The 20,398-nt window shown below is 37.1% G+C and overlaps 1 protein-coding gene across 1 annotated transcript in view; it reads right to left on the minus strand.

The window, feature by feature from the left end:
* CUBN (cubilin) overlaps positions 1-20,398 on the minus strand; it is a 282,230-nt gene that overhangs the window by 91,774 nt on the left and 170,058 nt on the right. The window contains exons 37-43 of the mRNA XM_051963617.1: positions 18,926-19,110; positions 15,095-15,287; positions 11,698-11,895; positions 9,015-9,161; positions 7,648-7,838; positions 7,137-7,320; positions 3,204-3,378 (exon numbers count right to left, since the gene is read on the minus strand). Of these exons, the coding sequence (XP_051819577.1) occupies positions 3,204-3,378; positions 7,137-7,320; positions 7,648-7,838; positions 9,015-9,161; positions 11,698-11,895; positions 15,095-15,287; positions 18,926-19,110 (1,273 nt within the window). The remainder of the gene's footprint in view (positions 1-3,203; positions 3,379-7,136; positions 7,321-7,647; positions 7,839-9,014; positions 9,162-11,697; positions 11,896-15,094; positions 15,288-18,925; positions 19,111-20,398) is intronic.

The raw sequence follows: 20,398 nt of genomic DNA on the forward strand, positions 1-20,398 counted from the left end.
ACTTCATCTTGTTATCTGGATTTACTCAAGTTATTTTCCCTAACTGCTCCACCATCTTCCTTGTCTCCTTATGAGCAGATCTTTGCCAAATTAGCTCTGTGCCCAGGAAAGTCAGTCTGGGAAATCAGCTTTTCATGAAGTATATTTTCTGGATCTTTCTTGCAATGTCAACTCATATTATGATTTGTGTTTGTGGGATTGTTATAGTCCTTACTTGAGAGTTTATGAGAGGTAGCTTAATATGCTAGAAAGAACTCTAAAGCTGGCCTCTGGAGGAGTCTTGGTTTTATGTTCTAGACCTGGGGTACATGTAAAGGCATGGAGATGGAAGATGGCATGTCATGTGTGAAGAAAGCAAGAAAGCCAAGGTGGCTGCAGCATAAAATGTCCAAAGGGTATGCATTCAGATGTCTAGAAAGAGAGGAAGGGCCAGAATTCATGGAAAGTCTTAAACTCCAAAGAGAATTTTCTTAAGGGTAACAGAATACTACTAGAGTTGACTGAAGGGGTGATGATGGGAATGTAATAAAATCGACACTCTTGAAAAATATTTTTTAGACTGTGTGAGGATGGATTGGAATAGGGAAGAGAGTCCGATTGAAGACTATTGTAATAATCTAGGCAAAATGTGCTGAGATCCTGAACTAGAGGAAGAGCCAGGATATATGGAAAGCTTTAAACTCCAAACAGAATCTTCCTAAAGATAACAGAAGACTACTAGCGTTGACTGAAGGGGTGATGATGGGAATGTAGTAAAATCTACACTTTTGGAAAATAATTTTGCAGGCTATGTGGAGGATGGATTAGGGTAGGGAAGGGCTTTAAGCAGAGTCCAATTGAAGGCTGTTTTAATAATCCAGGCAAAATGTGTTGAGACCCTGAACTAGAGTAGTGTTTATATAAATGCAGAGAAGGGGACATACATGAGAAATGTGGAGAAAAACATTACAAGATTTAGCATTGGTTATAAGGGGGTGAGCTGGAGTAAAGAATCAATACCAATACTAATGTTGCAAATCTGGGTAATAGGAATAATGGAGCTGCCCTTTATGGTAGTAGATGAGTCAAAGAGGGTGAGTTTGGAGAAAGTGATTCTTGTTTTGAGTGAGTTTGAGAGGCCCTCAGAATATCCAATTTGAAATATCCAAAAGGCAATTGGTGACATGAGACTAGAGCTCAGGAGAGACACGAAAGCTAAAGAGGGCGATCTTAGAATTCTCTGCATAGAGGTGATCCACTGAATTCATGGGAGGTGACGAGATGACCATGGGAGAAAAGAGAGGAAAGGAAAAGGGGAAAAAATAGAAGATCCAGGAGAGAAGATTGGAATGGTCAGATAAGCAGGTGTTGAGCCAAGACAAAGCAGTATGTGAGAGGTGATCAATTGGACAAGATGAAATTAGGAGTCGGAAAAAGCTACAAGTTGGGACAAATTGGAGATCATTGATAACTTTGGAGAAAGGTTGAATGATGATGTTGGAAGATAGTTGCTGAGAACTTAGAAGTGATTGAGAGAAGAAATAGTATAGATGCAGCTAATATAGCAGATTTTTCCTAGGAACTTAGCTAAGAAGAGGAAGAGGGACACAGAAAGATAGCTAGCAGGGATGTTAGGATTTAGTGAAGCTTTTTAAAGCTTAGGGAAATGTGAATATTTGTAGGTGTCAGGGAAGGAACCAAGATTACAAATAGGGATGAAATGGGGGGCAATCTGCTAGAGAAGACTGGAGTAGTCCATGCAAAAGATGTGAAAAAGGGTACATGTAAAAGAATGGATTTTGCGAGCAGAAGTCAGCTCTTCATCAGAGAATGGAGTGAAAGACATAGTGGGAGACAATATCACAATGACCTATTGTAATACTTACAAATAATAATTGCTTAATAATTATTTGTTTGTGTATATCTGAGGATCAATTATGGTAAATGATGGCAAATATGATAAATCAATTCATGAGAACTTATGAGAATGTCCCAAAAGGCAAAAGATAGAGGCCTTTCAACCAATAATAACTTATCCAGCAAACTAGTACAATCCTGTAAGGGGGATGACTTTGAATAAAAGAGGGTACTTTTAAGCATTCCTGATGAAAAAAAAAAACAGAGCCTAGATAGAAATTTTGAGACATAGACACAGGAAAAAAGCCCATAAAAAGTAAATTTCATCTGAACAGGTCAAAAGAAGGGACAACACACACAAACACATATTCAATGCAGAAATGTATTTAACTCAATCATGGAAAAAAAAAAGAAACAAAAAGAGGAAAGGTGGGGATTAGAAAAAGAGTATATTTAGAGAGGAATTAATTAGTCAGATGCAAAACAAACCCTAAACTTGGAGAAGGATGTGTGAATAGGATTTTGGAAAAAATAAAGAGAAAAAATCTATAACCGATGCCTGAATAGGGTGGAGTGGGGTGGAGGGCACAGGGCTGAAGTGAAAGCTGAATGCATCAAGCACAAAGCAGTAGTGAGGAGGTCTACTTCCACATGGCCACTCTGGGGATTTATTTGGTTTGATCATACATGTTTGTTTGTTTATTTGTTTTTTCCCAAAGGTGAGAGGGTGGGAGAGAAGGAAAAAAAACAAGAATATTTTACATTAGGAAAAAATTTTCATTTAAAAATAAATAAACCACAAAGCACTAATTTTTTTAAAGAAGCTATAGAGAGCAAAGAGGAGATCTAATTGTGAGGAACTCATAGTTAAGGGATCTTAAGATTGACAGCCACATTTATGGTATGATGTTCTTGCTGAATTTTTTGTACAGCATAATGCAAATACCAAGCACTCTGTCTGCTAGTGCTGTGTGTGCCATTGTTGGCAAGTCATGCCATCCTTTCAGACCTCAATGTCCCTCTCCATTCAGCGAGAGCTTCATCGTTTCCATCCCAGAGATTGTGGGGAGAATAGATAAAAGGCTATATATTACATGTCCGCTGACTGAATGGGAGACTCTGTGTGTCTCTGTCGCTCTCCATGGTTTACTGCTGGATACAGAGGGTGTTTTCTCCCACCCCCTTACACTCTGGCCCTGTTCTAACCCTCACAGACCTGGAGAATTTAGATGAATGGATGCTATGTTTCCCTGCAGTTCTTATGCAGAACATGCTCCTGAGCATGGAGGTCACAGATTATTGTGGAATATGAAAGAGGAAGACCAAGGGGGAAGGCAAAGAGGGAAGACTGAAAGGGATCAACTTACTTGGGGGATATTTTGATATTAAACTGATCTTCAAACTGCAGCTTTATAAGCTTCCCAGTTGGGACAGATATGGTCCAAACGCAATCAGCATGAGGTGGATAGTTGTCAGGGTAATTGGGTGAGGTCACGTATCCATCGATGTTGGACTCAGAGAGGTAGATGTTGCCACCACAGCCTGTGAGGAAATAATATCGACAGTATTACAGACCATCTGATAAAAGAGAAATTGTCAAGTGACACATGTTTTTTAAAATGGCTCTATCCACATTTCCCATCATATTTTCCTTTTATTTTGTATCATAGCTGTTGGGTTTTCTGCCTTGCTGGGGCAGATAAATCCTGAGTTGCCAACAATGGAATATTTGGAGAATCACCTTGGCACTGGCCAAACTGTTTTGTTATTGGAAATTCAATTCTTGTTCTGTTATTCTTGGCACCAAAAAGCTGGCAAAATAAATCATAGCAGAATTTTTTACCAAGAACTAATTTTTTGTATTTCAGTGGCTTTGGAATAAAGGTGTGCTAATTATACAGAGAATTAGGGCTTTTCTCTAATTGCCCAATAACTATTGAGTTGTTCACAATTTAAAGAATTAATCTTGGTCTTTAAGCACTTAAGAGTTAAAAGAGCTATTTTTTCCATTCCCATGAGGATTAGATTAAGGTTTTTAAAAGCATATCATATATACATGATATTTGGCTCTTCTGTAATTTCTCTACCCAGATTTTCAGCTTCTTTTTGTGTATAGTCTTCCCCCATTAGATTATAAGTTCCCTGAAAATAGGGAATTCCTTTTGTTTTTTTTTGGTATCATAGTGCCTGGCACAGAATAGGTACTTAATAAATGTTTATTGATTTCCTGAATATAAACACACACACACACACACACACACACACACATACATATGTATGTATAAAGTTAAATATACTTTTTTATACTATGCTACATATTTCTGGTATATAAAACTACATATATATATATATATATATATAGTCAAACATATATATGTTTGTATATACTTTTTATATATAGACATATAGTATGCTATATATTTCCAGTATATACAACTACTGGGCAGCTAGGTGGAGCAGTGGATAAAATGCTGGGTTTGTAGTCAGGAAGACTTAAATTCAAATGTGACCTCAAACATTTCTAGCTATGTGACCCCAGGCAAGTCACTTACACCTGTTTAACAGGACTCAGTTTCCTCATCTGTAAAATGAGGTGTAAAAAAGGAATGTCAAACACTCTGGTATCTTTGCCAAGAATATCCCAAATGTTGTCACAAAGAGAGTACGGCTAAGACAGTTGAACAACATTATATACATAATTATATTGTGTTATATAAGTAGTGTGTGTGTGTGTATACATATTATATATTTATGTGTATAAATGTGTGTGAAAAATGTGTATATATGTATCTATGTATTTAAATGTACACAATATCCCCAAGACATTTCTTACAAAAGGAGCATTGTTCTTAAAAGCAATGAACATAAAAAAATTTTGTTCTTTGAGCACTGCTTTTAATTAAAATTGAAAGAAAAATCAGGAACCCAATGGAAAGCTTTCTAGTGCTTGGAGTAGCATTGTAAAAGACAGGCTGGCGACTGCTCAGTGCATGGGATTAAGGACAAATAGATATTAAAGACATGGGAAGTAGGGGAAGGGGACAGGAAATTTCTGAAGTTGAAGTAGGTCTTCTAGGTGAGCAAAATGGAGACATAAAAGAGGATTATGTTGTCTGGACGATCTTGAAATGAAAACAAAGTAATTTCAATATAATCCTTAGAGCAATACCCTTATCGAAAGGATAAGGGGGAGTAGCAGAGGGAGGGAAAGAGGGGAAATGGAGAACCGTGATTTCCTCAGCATAAAGAAGCCCTGATGTGGCAATCTGTGCTGCTGTAGACCAGACAACTTCCTGTAACTTATTGTCTTCATGTTGCCTGAGGGACTGAAAGGTAGTTTTGGGTAACACAGCCAGTCTGGGTCAGAAACAGAACTGGAATCCAGATTGTCCCAGATCTCAAAGCCAGTAATCTATCTACTCTGCACCATTGTTTCTTAAGAGAGTAAATAATAACTTCAAAATAAGCATTTACAATGTACCAGGCAATGTGGACAAGTAATAGATCCCATAAAATAGAATATTTGAATTCTCATTGCATATTCCCATTGGCATGGAACTAATTACTATATTTTAAATGTAATCATAACTTCAAATAGTGCAAATTAGAAAAAGGGGACCATTCTGGAGAATCCATTATTTGTATTAATCAGGACTTAGCTGTAATGAGTGAAAAAGCAAGATATAGCTACTCAGAACATTTCAAAATGTTATATAACTTGCAAACACCCTCTCTACTTTGCCAGTGAAGGTTCTGCACCTATTGATCATCATTCTAGAAGAAGTGGGCTGTGGAGATGACTCCCTTTGGCATACATTATTTTTTAATCATTTTCAGCCAGGTCTGACTCTATGTTCCCTTTGGGGTTTTGTGGCAAAGACACTAGATATTAGGTTTGTCATTTTCTTCTCCAGCTCATTTTACAGAGGAGAAAACTGAAACAAACAGGGTTAGGTGACTTGACTAGGAGTGTCTAAGTCTGAATTTGAACTCTGGTTTTTGTGACCAGAGCTATCCATCCCTATGCCCCCTAACTGCCCACATAATAGTGTGGCACTCAGGTACTTATTAAATACTAATTGATTGATGGATATATTTGCACAATACCATGCTATGCAAAGTTGGACAATCTGGATGACTTCCCACTAGTCAGTTGCCTAAGAAAGCAGACATAGTTCAAAGTTGATCTGAGAAGGAACAGGAAAATGCCAAAACATGCAAAGGGGTGATGATGAATCCATTTTTTATATTCCTCCCAGGGGAGACATCTATGTTCACAAGGGAGTGATGGTAATGAGCCCTCAGCCTCTGCCCCCTAAGCCGACAGGTAGCTCCGGAGCAGCTCCACTGAGGATGGGAAAAGATGCTTGAAGGCAGGGAAGCAAAAGAGTGTATAAGGTTCTTTGTGCTCCTAGTCCTAGGAGGGCACATCATTCACACTCAATTTAACTCTGTTATTGGAGAACATACAGAAAAAGAATCCCTTTCAAGGCAAGTTAAAAGTGGTTTTGTGTTGACACGGATGTTTTGTGTCACTACCTTTTCAGGACACTAGAAATAAATCCATTCTGGTATCTTAGTTGGTTTGCTGCTCTTGGGAACACAAAGAGTTTCTATCCTAACGGATCACATGGAAACCTCAATTCAGGTTTCTACCAGTTTCACTCCCAAAGGTGCCTTCTTTATTTCTTTATTCCATGGAAAATTATATAATCAATGCAATTAAAATGAAATCATTTAAGTAGAATTAAATGCAATTATAATCAAATGTAATTGAATGTCTATCATTTATCTTCTAATTAAATATAATTGATAACAGAGAAAAGAACATATTAATTTGGAGAGAATATTTGTAATGTACTTTGCAAACCTTAAGGCACTGTAGAAATTCCAGCTATTATTACACACAGCTATTATTTTATAGGATATTTTGTTTGTAGAATGGTTCAAAAGCAAGCCAGTTTTAATTCTCAAAATCAATAATTTCCATTCCTATTCCTACCAGCATGTAATACACAATTTTGTAAATCATAAGGGAGTTCCTGTGGTTATTTTGTTCATCCTCTGCTTTTCTTTTTTATCCTAGCTTTCTCCCACCCCCCCCACCCCAATGACTTCTATGTATTTTATCTGTGGAATGGGTTGATGTTGCCTCTGTCAGGAGGGAAACAGCTCTCTGGTTCTTAGGTCTGTTTGCAAAGTATTTAGAGCAGTATAAGGGACATGGAAGGCCTCTGTAAGTACTTGGTGAATGGGATATCATGAGAACATGGCTCATCCTTTTTGCCATCAATACTCACCCAAACTCTGTGCCTCATATTGGATCTTGAATCCTTGGCCTTCATAACTGTTATCCGAAACAAACTGAATAAACATCTCATTGTCCGTGGTGTAGAGAGTGGAGAAAGCCCCGCTGCCACAAAAACGGCCATTTCCTTCCCTGGATCCCAAAGCTGGAGAGGAGCTGTCAGGGCCATTTTTCATCTGGAATCACATAAAAAATAACAAGATATCAATGCATTTTCCTCCCTGGCTATTCTACTAGATGATATGCAGGGGGTATACTATTTTATTTCTGAAAAAAGGACACTTCACCTTTTTGTTTCTAGAATATCAATTTTTTCCCATGAAGCTTTCAAATAACTTAGGATGGAAGGTAATTATTGTATAGGAAGCAAGCAAGAGAACATAAGATAATATATGTAAAGTGTCTTACAAACTATAAAATATATCTGACTAGATTAATATATATTAGTTATCATTATAATTTTCTACATCATTATTTAAGAGTGAGAATATTGATGACTTTACCATCAAATAGTCACCGTGACTACATGAAGGGCCAATGTTGTGGATCTCAAATGGCTGTTCAAAGTGGACAGCAATAGTAAGACCACTTGGAACCAGGATGTGCCAGGAACAGTTGAGATTAGGAGGATAGGCTTCAGGGTAATTAGGGGATGTAATCACCCCTCTGCTTGCATGCAAATAGCCACCACAACCTTAATGAAGAGAAATAAAAAAGAAGAGACATTCTTAAAGGTTTTAAAAACTTAATTATTATTATTAATTTGATGAGGCAATTAGAGTAAGTGATTTGCAAAGACTTATATAGCTAGTAAGTGTCAAATGTCTGAGGCTGGATTTTAGTTCAGATCCTCTTGACTCCAAAGCCAGTGCTCTTTCCATTGTGCCACCTAGCTGCCCTTTAAAACTTTAATTCTATTTATTTTTGAAAATCTATCACCAATAAAAGTATAATTATTTAAAATCAACTTTAGACATGAAGATCTCTTACCTTCCATAAGTAACTCTTTTAATGTAAACAAATATAATAGTAAAAGTGCCTTATTCTAAGTCTTTCAATATTCAATTAATAATTAAAACTCTATTTTGCCTTTTGCCATTTAAAATGGAAGGCATGTTTTATTTCTTGGACCATTTCCTTCAGCGATTTTTTTTGGTTTATAGGTTTATCAGATTTTGTGGAAAGATTCAACGTTATTCCACAAGTTACATGTAAATTTTCCAATATTCTCAAACATGTCAAGATTCTAGTCAGTCTCTCTTGGCAGAGAAGGGTTTCTTGAGGGTTTTGGTCATTATACATGAATTGTCATAGGTATTTCTGGGTGGTATAGGATTTATGTATGGGACCCACAAGAGATTACAAATGCAATCTGGGGACTAGGCTAAGCTAAATGAGGACACACTGCTCACTACCAGAAATGTGGTTGTTGAGTGATGAATTCTGGGTCTAAGTTTCTTTATCTATAAAATGAGAATGTCAAACAATTTGGCCTCTGAGGTCTTTGATTGAAATCTCTGATTCTAGGAACTTTTTCAGCCTCGGTTCATGAAGATGGTTTCTAGAGACTGCTTGTAAAAGGAATACTCACAGAATTGAAAACTGGTCATCTCCCTTTTCCTTGCTCCCTATACTCAGGGTTTTAACTTTATTCATTTTTGAGTAACTGTCTTAATTTTTCTCCTATGTTTCAGAAGCTGCTCTGTTCTCTAGTGGACAAGGAAGGGACATAAAATTCCCTTCCTGATTTTCTGAGCTGGACGTAACTAACTGACAGTAGCACAGTTGGCACCTTGCTCTGGTTTCCTTCTAAGTTTGACCTCATCAATCGGGTGGAAGATATTGATCACATTTTTTTCCAAATTCTTACTCTTATGGAAAGAAGCATTAAAGCCTGCAGCAGTCACACTCGAGTCAGACGTGAAATGGATGAACAGGTACTCCCCAGAGGATCGGATGGGTCCGGGGATTTCTCGCCCACAGAGAACAGCCAGCTCTGGAGCCATGTAATTGTTTCCTAAGACCAGAAAAAAGAAACCTTGGCATTAAAATACGATTCCTTAAGATATCATTCAGTCAACAATACCAGCGCAGCCAAACGGCCTCATGCATTTTCCCAGAAACTTCCTAATTCCTAGGACACAAAGTGATTCTCAAAAAGAAGAAAAACCCTTGGGGTTACTTCATTTTGGCTCCAAATTGGGACAATCCCGCCTGAGCTTTTATTTACTCTTTTTGAGAAAGACTTCTTTGACAGTTCCTGCTGTCTTTCTAAAAGAAAAAAAAAGGAGAAAACCCAACTGGCAGCCAGTTCTTTTTGGCTCTGAAATTCAAAGGCAGAGGACGGAGAAGTAAAGAAGGGTTGCAATGCGGATGTGTGATGACTGAGGTGTCCGTTATGGCTTTTTACTGCTGAAGACTGGGAATCTAAGACTAAATGAAAGGGGACTTCCTGACCTCAGATCCCAAGTCTCTGGGATCAAAGATAAAATATGATGTCATTTATATGGGATTGTTTCATCAGATCAGACTTCCTTTTTTAGTGTTTTTGCTGTGATTGTTGTTGCTCTGGTTTTTTGGCCAGGAAGACATATGTACTATCAGCAGCTGCAGGTTAAGCCATCTGAACAGCTGCCTGATGATAGGAAAAGCAAAGTAGGGTCATTTTCAGGCAGAAAAGTCCCAATGGTTACAGAAGCAGAGGACATGTGATGTCTGTGGCCATCATCCCTCCTGCATGAAGGCTTTGCGCCAAGCAACTGTGAATGGGTGGGTGGGAGAGAGAGACACAGACAGACAGACAGAGACAGAGGCAGAGACAGAGTGGGACAGAAAGAGAAAGACAGAAATAGAGACAGCAACAGAGACAGAGAGAAAGAGACAGAGACAGAGAAAATAAAGCAGTCCTCTCTTAAAAGTCTCTATTGAAGGCTTAATATTTATGAACTTATTGGCTAATCTTCAATTTTGTCTCAAGAAGTGAAGGAAGAAAAGTGTTATTAATATATTTCATTTTCAATAACTGGCTCAGTTCCTGTTTCAGAAGCTGCTCTTTTCTCCAATGGATAAGGAAGGGACATAAAACTACCTTCCTAATTTTCTAGTGACTTCATCAGTCCAGGGGCTCTCAAACTACGGCCCACGGGCCAGATGCAGCAGTGAGGACCTTTATCCCCCTCACCCAGGGCTATGAAGTTTCATTATTTAAAGGCCCACAAAACATAGGTTTTGTTTTTACTATAGTCTGGCCCTCCAACAGTCTGAGGGACAGTGAACTGACCCCCGATTTAAAAAGTTTGAGTACCCCTGTGAGACCTTGTACCATGACTATACCTAGATATTTTAAAGAGTGGAAAGTCCCAACATTATACAACCACAGAGAGGAGACCCAGGACCTGCTCTCTACAATCACCGTCTCTCTCTCTCCCCTTGCCTCCCCAGGCTTGGTCCTCAAACCACAGCTATCTGGATATCGTATGTTCAGAATTTTTCAAGGAAGCAACATCATTGATTGCAGTCCAACACATTGCCACCACATGGAAGAGAAGGGCTTTTAAAAAACCCTCTGTAAACATGTGTGGAATTCGCAGATGTATTCCATGTGTATTCCATGATCAAAGAAGAGAGATTAATTCTTTGCTCAAGTCATTTCCCCTTTTCAAAATCATTTCCTCACCTGGAAAATGAGGTGATGAGATGAGATAATCTCAATAGTATCTTGCTCATGTTAACATTTCATATATTGACCTCATCAAGTATAGGAAGATTTTTTTCTCTTATAGATGGGAAATTGGGGAATAAAAGGGGTCAGGAGATTTTTCTAAGGACTATATAACTACTGGTATAAGAAGAGTTAAAAACATGAGACCATTCCCTTCCAATATTCTCACATATTTATATTTCTAACACATTCCCAAAACGTTTAGGTTTTCATCCTAAACAATGTGGTGCTCACATGTCCCTCATAGAACTAACCAGCATTCACCTGGTTAGCTGACAGACTACTTTTGAAATTCTCTTTCAAATTGTAGGGAGAAAGACTATAGAAATAGGATTGACCATTTGTTGCACAATTTGAAGACTACAGGATAGCAACTTCTTTCTTTAAATTATTGAAAATTAAGCATGCATTAATGATATATTTAGACCTATAATATCACTGGATTTAAAATCTAAAAATATGACCTCTAGCTCTACCAAACTACTACAAATATGATACTGGGAAAATGATTTAATGTCTCTTTCACCATTTATAAAATGGGAATAGTATAATACTTGGGACTTCCTAAGACTGTTATAATGATGAAATCAAATACATATAGATAGATAGATAGATAGATAGATAGCTATATATAGGTATATAGCTATCTATATATAGATATATATATAAACACTATATAATTACAAAATGATATATAAATGTAAACTGTTATTATCATTATCATTATTATTATTACAACAATTAATCTGTGTTCAGGTTTAATCATCTGGTTTCTACAAGAAAAAATCTATCAACTTATTTAATAAAATGTCAAGTTTTTCTATTTTCTCACCATCTCTAATCACAAGTTTATCATAGGAACATGACTGATGAGATTCAATATCCATGGAAAGAATGTTGAGCTCAACAGTTGAATGTGGGGCCTGAATGATCCAAGAGCAATCAGCTCCATTGTTGTAATTTTCAGGCCACCCAGGAGAGAAGAAGAACCCTGGCACTTCTCCAGTTCTTAGGTAACCCCCACAGGCACCTGTGAGGAGAGGAAATATGGGTTAATCACCTCTGTCAAGGAAGGAAATTACATAACTTCTGTCTTTGCTTTAAAGTGAGGGTCTCTATTGAGCTAGGATAATCCAGTTGGAAACATTTCTTAAAGACAATATTGAAATATTTTGAAAAAATAAGCCAAGATGAATGTATTAAATATGGTGACCAAATATTACAAATAATAAAAACATTTTATCACCTTATACCAAGAAAAAGAAAAAGGAAAAAAAGGAATACAATCTTAGGTTCACACAAAGCTCTGGAAGGATACTCAGAGAGCAGGAAGGGACCTCAGGAGTTAGCTAGTCTAAACTCCTAAATTTAGATGAAGAACCAAGATTCAGTAGTTTAAGTGACTTGCCATGTCCCACAGGGAGCAAATAGCAGAACTCAGGTCTTTTGCAAAGCCCAGATTTTTTTCCACTGTACTCCCACAAGTTCCTGCCACTCTAGACAGTCCACCTTTTCTCCCAACAAACCAGGACAGGAAGAATCATTAGTTCACGCCTTCCTTATAGTCTTTATTTCTATTCTGCTCATTGCTCTCATGTTTTCTTGCTTTTTTCAGTATTCCCCCAATATAGTCCATTAAATATTCCAGTCTCCTGCTTCAATTACCTTGAATTCTATGACTGCCATATAGTCTTTACTTGGATTGTCCAAAGATAAAGTCACTACATAGACAATGCTACCGCCCCAAACCATTCTACTCCCATGATCTTCATCCTGAGGACCATCTCCTATTTTATCTATCATAGGATCATGATTGTAGATACAAAAGGGACTTCAATGATGATCATCCGGAGTCCACCTCAAATAAGTATTTTACCTAAGTTCACACAGGGGACCATAAAATGGAGGAAAAATTGACTAGATGATATTTCAGATCTGTTTCAATTCTAAAAATCTATGCTGCTGTTTTTAATTTTTCTGATTTTTTGTTATACATAAAATGAAAATATTGGAAAAGCTGTGTGCTTGATATAATGATATCTTTTCATCATTTAAAAAAGAATAAAAGAATGTCTCACACAGAAATGCTAATACATGAGTACTCTCTAAACATAGGAGTGAATGTTACCTCTGTGGATCAACCCTATTGATGAAAACTCGTAGAAGAGGCAAAGTGAGAAAATAATCATTTTTGAGGGTGTATGTTTAATTTTATATTTATAGAGACAAGTTTAACTTCCCTCAATTAAAGACTACATTTGTGGTTAAATATTTAAAGGGCAATTTGAAATATTCCTTTAAAATAACATAAAATCATACTATATTGAGCTGTGATATTATAAAGGATTGGCCATCATAAAGGATCTGTCTATTTGCAGTTGGTCAGGCTCCTCAGGGAAAAACACAAAGGTTCTCAGAGTCCAGCTAGTTGAACAAACTTTCTCTGAGGATTTGGGGTTTCAGTATTTGTTTGTTTTTTATCTTTAAGGATTTTAGGCTAATTTTATCCTGAAACATGAAGGCCAGTCAGTGAAGGTGGGTTGTAGCCCTGGACAAATTTAGATTACAATGTAAATCAAAAGGATAGGTCTTTTTTGGGATTCTTAACAGTTTTAGTGTTGAAAATGCAAATTTTCAGAAATTTTTGAATAGTTGCTCTGTATATAGAAGATTTTATGAACACCAAGTGCCCAGTTCACCTTTTAAAACTTAGAAATTACTTAATGCACTGAGATATATGAATAGACATTATTTATAAAATCAAGAGTCAGAAGGAAACTCATCTTTATTTATAGACTGGTAAACTGAGACCCAAAGAACTTTCACTCCTAAGGCTTCTGACTGGCCCAAACCTTCCTCTGAGGGAGTGTCTCTGCCTGCTATTATGTTCTTTCCTCACCCAGTTCATTCCACTGTGTCTATACCTTTCCATTTCCTTTTCAACTGCCTTTTATGGATTGTCTTCCTCCACTAGAATGTAAGCTCCCTGAGGGCAGGGAATCTCTTTCTTTTTACTAGTTGATCCAGAAGACAGAGCATTTGAAATAGAACAGGAAGATTGTGAGTTCAAACAGCCTCTGACTCATTAGCTATGCGATCCAGGGCATTTTACTTCTATTTAAATCAGTTTTCTCTTCTGTGAATTAGAGATAATAACAGCATCTATCTCCCAAGATCATCATCATCATAGCACAATTCCTGGCCCACAATAAGTGCTACAAAGTAATATTAATGATAGCTAACATTTATCTAGTGTTTCCAATGTGCAAGGTACTACACTGAGTACTTTGTAATTATCTCACTCTAAGAGTTGTGCTATTATTATCATCATTTTGTAGATATGGAAACTGAGACAGACATCAGGACAGCAGTTAAATGACTTGCCCAGTCACACAGCTACTATGTCTAAGGCAGGATTTGAACTCAAGCATTTCTAGGTCTGCCACTCTACTACTGAGACTCCTAGCTGCCCCTAATAAATGTGCACTCTCTCTGTCTGTCCCTGTCTCTGTCCCTCCTCTCTCTCTCTCTCTCTCTCTCTCTCTCTCTCTCTCTCTCTCTCTCTCTCTCTCTCTCCTTACCTCTCCTCTTCTCTCTCTTTCTCTCTCTCTCTTCTCTCTCTCCTCTCTTCTCCTCTCCTCTCCTCTCTTCTCCTCTTCTCTCTCTCTCTCTCTCTCTCTCTCTCTCTCGCTCTCTCTCTCTTTCTCTCTCTCTCTCCTCTCCTCTCCTCTCCTCTCTCTCTCTCTTTCTCTCTCTCTTTCTCTCTTTCTCTTTCTCTCTCTGTCTCTGTCTCTCTCTTTGTCTCTGTCTCTCTGTCTCTCTCTGTCTTTGTGTCTCTGTCTTTGTCTCTGTCTCTGTGTCTCTCTCCATCTCTGTGTCTCTGTCTCTGTCTCTTGTGAGTCTTTTTCTCTGCCTCTGTCTCTCTGTGTCTCTGTCTTTCTCTCTCTGTCTCTGTCTTTCTCTCCTTCTCCACTTTTCTTTCCCTCCCCCCAAGCCTATTAACAACAAAAGCTACTTTCTTTTCTTCTAAAGAGTGCTCCTTACATAATATAGCATAGTAACTGTTCAAGGCACCCAAGAATATCTGGACACAAAAGTCATATTTATAGATACGGTTTTACAGGTAGACTTGGTCTTCCAGATTTAAATATTTGATAAACTCTTCAAAACTTCAGTGAATGCATCTATCTCTAAAAACATAAACTCATTGTTTCTTTTCAGACACAAACCTGTAGCAATGGTAGGCACAGATTCTGAAGGAGATTCTACTGCATTCCATTCCAAAAGAAATCCCTTTCCTGAGACGGAAGAGTCTGACAAGAAATGAAATGTAATAGAATTTTGAAAGGAGGTGAAGGAACCTGTCTCTGTCCCACAGTAGGTTCCAAGAAGTCGGGAATGAATGCTGGGACCATCGTGGATCTAGATAGAACAGAGAAAAAAAGACAAAATTAGGATTGACTTTAGATAATTTTTGTCTTTTTTTAATAAAGGAAGAGTAATATCTACTTTTACAAATTCAACATTGTGAAAGTTAAATAATATAACAAAAGTTTTTTTTTAATTCAGTTAATTTAGATATGGTTGATACATATAGCTAAGTAGCAGAGAATATTACTATAAGATTTTTTTAATTGTTTATTGAAGAATAGACTTATCAATTAGGAAATTCCTTCAGTGGTTTCAAGCAGGGACTAAAACTGGGGAAGGATCAAAACCAGAGTGGTTTTCATGATAAACACCTATTCCCCAATTTCCAGCTGCCTCCCTGTTCCACTTTGGGAAAGAGGAAAAGAGAGGGATCAGAGGCCCTTAATTCAGGAGTCTGTAGATAAATTTCATAGGTTATGTGAAATTCATATTCCTGAACAATCCACCTCTTTTTCTAATCATATTTTTTCCCTTGAAGATATACCATATTCCCTTTTGCGTATATAGGCCATCATTAGAATGGCCTATATACACATTTCTTCTTCAATTATGAATTTTAAAAAGAAAATATTACTTTTAGTTGGACTCTGCAAGTTTCACCAGACAAGTTCCAACACACACACACACACACACACACACACACACACACACACACACACACCAGGAGGGAGAGATAGAGACAGACAGAAAGTTCACAAAAAATCAGAGATTGACCTAACAATCCATATAGGAAAAACTAAATGGATAAAAGTGCCTGTTTAATATAGACCACTATATGCAGTCCAATTGGCTCATTTTTCACATCTCTGGGACAGAAACTGCAGGTGGACTTTAATTACATTCAAAATATAGTAGGAGAAAGAGAGCTGGCAAGACTCTTTGGAAAATTGTGCAATGTTTTTATGGAAATAAAGCTGCTTCCTGGCACAAAAGTCCATCTTTTAAACCCAAATGTTTTCCCCATGATGTCTAATGACTTGGAACACCTTAATTGTTGAAGAATCAAAGTTGTTAAGTGAGAAGCCAAGGAGAGACACATGGTAGTCTATATTTAGGCTGCAATACATTCATGTAAAATATATATTTCCAATTACATGCTTTTTTATTTTTTAAAACTTTGATTTCCAAATTCTTTCCTTCACATGGCTCTTCTGTCCCTTCCCTGAAGGGGCAAGCAATTTGATAAATGTTATTCATATAGAACTACACAAAATTTCCATAGTAGTCATGTTGTAATGAAAACACAGACCAAAAAAACCCAGACTCCAAAACTCCAAAAAAGTTTCTTAAACTCCAGAAGTTTAAGAAAATCCCCCCAAATGATATTTTAAACTCTATTCACACCCTGTCAATTCTTTCTTTAGGGATATATAGTATTGTTCAACATAAGTCCTTCAGAATTATCTTAGATCCTTATATTTCTAATAATAGTTAAGTCATTCATAACTGATCATTGCACAGTGTTAATGTTCATATAATTTTTCCAGGTTTTTCTGAAATCACTCTGCTCATCATTTCTTATTGTACAATAATATTCTATTATATTCATATACCACAACTTGTTCAGCCATTCCTTAATTGATAGACATCCCCTCGATTTCTAATTTTTTGCCACCACAAAAAGAGCTACCACAAATATTTTCATACAGATATGTCTCTTTTTCTTTTTTTCCTTTTTTTCTCTCTTTGGGATACAGGCCTAGTAGTATTATTGCTGCATCAAAGAATGTGCACAGTTTGATAGCCCTTTGGTCATAATTCCAAATTGTTCTCTAGAATGGTTGGATCAGTTTACAACTCTACCAACAGCGCATTAGTGTTTTAACTTTGCCACATCTCCTCCAACATTTGCCATTTTCCTTTTCTGTCACATTAGCTGATCTGATAAGTGTGAAGTGGTACCTCAAAATTGTTCTTATTTGGACTCGTCTAATCAATAATGATTTGGAGCATCTTTTCATGTAACTGTAGACAGCTCTGATTTATTTGTCTGACAATTGCCTGTTCTCATTGCAATAAATTTCTAATGATGGTCTATGGACACTAAAGGGAATATGGTATATCTTTCAGGAAAAAGATATGATTAGAAAAAGAGATGGATTGTTCAGGAACCTGGAGCCAGAGTCTTGCCATCCTAGTAGTAATCCATACAGCTGACAATCATTGCAGTTTTATAGCTCCCCTAAAACAGGCATGAGTTCACTGCGCATACACTGAATTTCCAGGTTAGCTCAGAGAAAGACAAAGACAAAATATTGAGAGACAGCCAGTCAGAGATAGACAGACCAATGTGGAAAGAGTTCCTATATTTGGGATGGGATAAGATCTCAGGAGCAAATGAAATATAAAGTCTGTGATCTGTGCAATATGTGTTCCTGTTTTGCCTACATTTTGCCTATTGCAATTAAATTTTAAGCTTTCAGATGAATGAAACCAGTAACTCTGGAGATCCAGATTCAGATGAAGAGGCAGCTGGTTTAACATTCAGTGCCCTGAGGCTTTTGTTGTTTGGCCTGGATCTATATCTGGCTTGTTGTTTGTTCTTCCTTCTGGAAGAGGACCCATGATCCCAAAAGGGTGATGTCTTGACTTTCAAATGATTTGGATTTAAGTGAGATGCCTGGTATAATTTTAGGGAATGTCTAATAAACGTCTAGAGTCTCTGTTCTTCAAATTAGAGTCTATGAGAATTGCCTGGGAGTATTAAGATAGTAAAGGAATTGCCCAGCTCGCTTAGCTAGGAATAGTCGTCGTGGCTAAGGTCAGCTCCAGAGGCATATGCCATTGATTATTTTTTGAATGTTTCAGTAGGATAAAATTTAGATAAATGAAGTGATAAAGTGATGAACTGAATGAAGTCATCAGATATAACTATCAATAATAAAAATATAAATATAAAAAATTTAAAAATAATGTCAATGTATATTTATCTAGAATATATATTTAACAGTTAGTACTTGGCATTCTTTTCCTATATTTGCCATTAAGGACAATTCCCCTAGACCATTTTTCCTAAGGAAAAGCATAGATTGGTCAAAGTTGAGCTTTATGTGTTACACATATGGAGAATTGCTTTTTACTCCTTATTGGTCCTATACATGAAGTCCATGTATGTTTTGTGTATAGGGGCAGAGTTATAAACTCATTAATGATGCCATTGAGTGTAGAGTTAATCTTGCTCATCATACAACTGCAAAAACATGAAGCAGCACACTAATTTCTCCCCATTACTGTGGAGTGTTATTACATCTTTCTCTGAGTTTTTTTCCCCTTCTTCTTCAGTCCTTCCCCATTCTCCAGGAACTTCTTTGCATGATTATTAAAGACCCTAATTGTGATCAAATGAAATGAGAATCCAGGAGTAGGCAGTTCAGGAAAAGTTGGGGGTTTTCTGTTTGTTTCTTTCTTTCCACTGTCAGATGGCAACATTTGCTTTGTTTTTCTGGATTGACTTTTACTGGATGCCCTCCTGCTCCCATTCCCAAAGTGCCCGATCTTTAACATTATTTTCAAATGGATAGCACTGGATGCTTTAAACATTCTTGCCCTGCATAGACACAGCCTTGGTTTCTTTGGCTACAGCTATTTTCATCACAGTTTCCAAACAGTGGGTGCACGGGGATACTCACCATTAACTTATCAAAAAAACAGCCAATTGTCCTCTCTATGTCCATCTCCAGGATTGTGCCGTGGATAATTTGAGAACCATTCACATTCACTGTCCAGTGGTAATTAGAGTTATGAGGGTAATTTCTGGGCCATAATGGAGAAGCAATTTTCCCATGAGTTCCTACAATATCATCATTGCCAAATGCTGGGGAGAAAGAGAGAGTAGTAAATCAGTCTTTCTTAGATCAGGTCGATAATAAGAGAAAAAAGGAGAAAGAAACAAAAGGCAACGGATGCTGAAAGGGATAAACATTTAATTGACTGTGGTTCCTTTATTGGATGCTGAAAAAAATACTGCCTTCCTTTGGATTCCTGGGCTGGCTATTAAATCTTCGAGGAAAGGGTCCTGTTGGGAACGGAATGCTGTCTCCTCCACTGCTCTTGAGAACTCCCATGTCAAGAGAGTCTGATAGTATGTGTGAGCTCAGTTCCCCATAAACTCACATCCTGCTTGCATTGGAGGACCATAAGCTTTAGACCAGGAGGAGAGAAGGTCAATCAGCAGGCATTTATTAAGCTTTTACTGTAGATCATCAAGTCCAAATTTGACAAAGAAGAAAATTAAAGTGAATGATAATATAATAATATTAAAAATATTATTTAATGATATATAATATAGTAAAAAAATAATAATAATAGCATTTACATAGCATTTTAAGGTTTGCTGGGTGGTTTACAAATATCTCATTTTCTCCTCCAAACAATACTGGGAAATAGGTATTATCTCAATTTCACAGGTGAGGAAACTGAAACAGATGGAGGGACTAGCCCAGGCTAAAGATCAAGTCAGATCTTTCCAATTCTGCATCTAATCACCCTACCACTGAGTGGCCCAGACTTGCTCAAGTTTACCAGGCAGAGGTCTTCTGACTCCACATTTTGTCTTATTTCTACTCTGCCTTAGAACAAAGCTAATAAAATTAGAGCTCTAAATGAGCATGTGGCCTCTTTTCCTCAGGAGAAGCACCAGTTCTGTGGATACAGAGTCAAAAGTCTTGCCTACTTTGGGTCTCCAGCGATGGGTTTAATTTAGAGCACTTGTAAGTCTTCTTCTGCCTCTAAATATATGACCCTAAAAAATCTCAATTTGGAAGATTCTAGGAAATAGTTGACCAAGGAAGACATAATTATAAGAGAGGGAGTTTGGGCACTTAAATTGGAAGAGCATCCTGCTGCAAACTATCTAAGCATCCACAATGAATCAGAAATGATATTATTGTTACTAATAGCACTGTTATCAATAATTCATTTAATAATTAATAGTTAATAATTCCCTTAATAATTCATATTCTGTTCTCCTCTTTGAAAGGGCGTGCAACTACAGCACTGTAGAGCTGTATGAACTGAATGAATTGAATAGACCTGAATGAATTGAATAGTTTTATAAGTGCACAAAAATCAGCATGACATCCTGATATATTGCTTTTTATTTC

This window comes from Antechinus flavipes, chromosome 5 (assembly GCF_016432865.1).
Source record: "Antechinus flavipes isolate AdamAnt ecotype Samford, QLD, Australia chromosome 5, AdamAnt_v2, whole genome shotgun sequence".
Taxonomy (NCBI): Eukaryota; Metazoa; Chordata; class Mammalia; order Dasyuromorphia; family Dasyuridae; genus Antechinus; species Antechinus flavipes.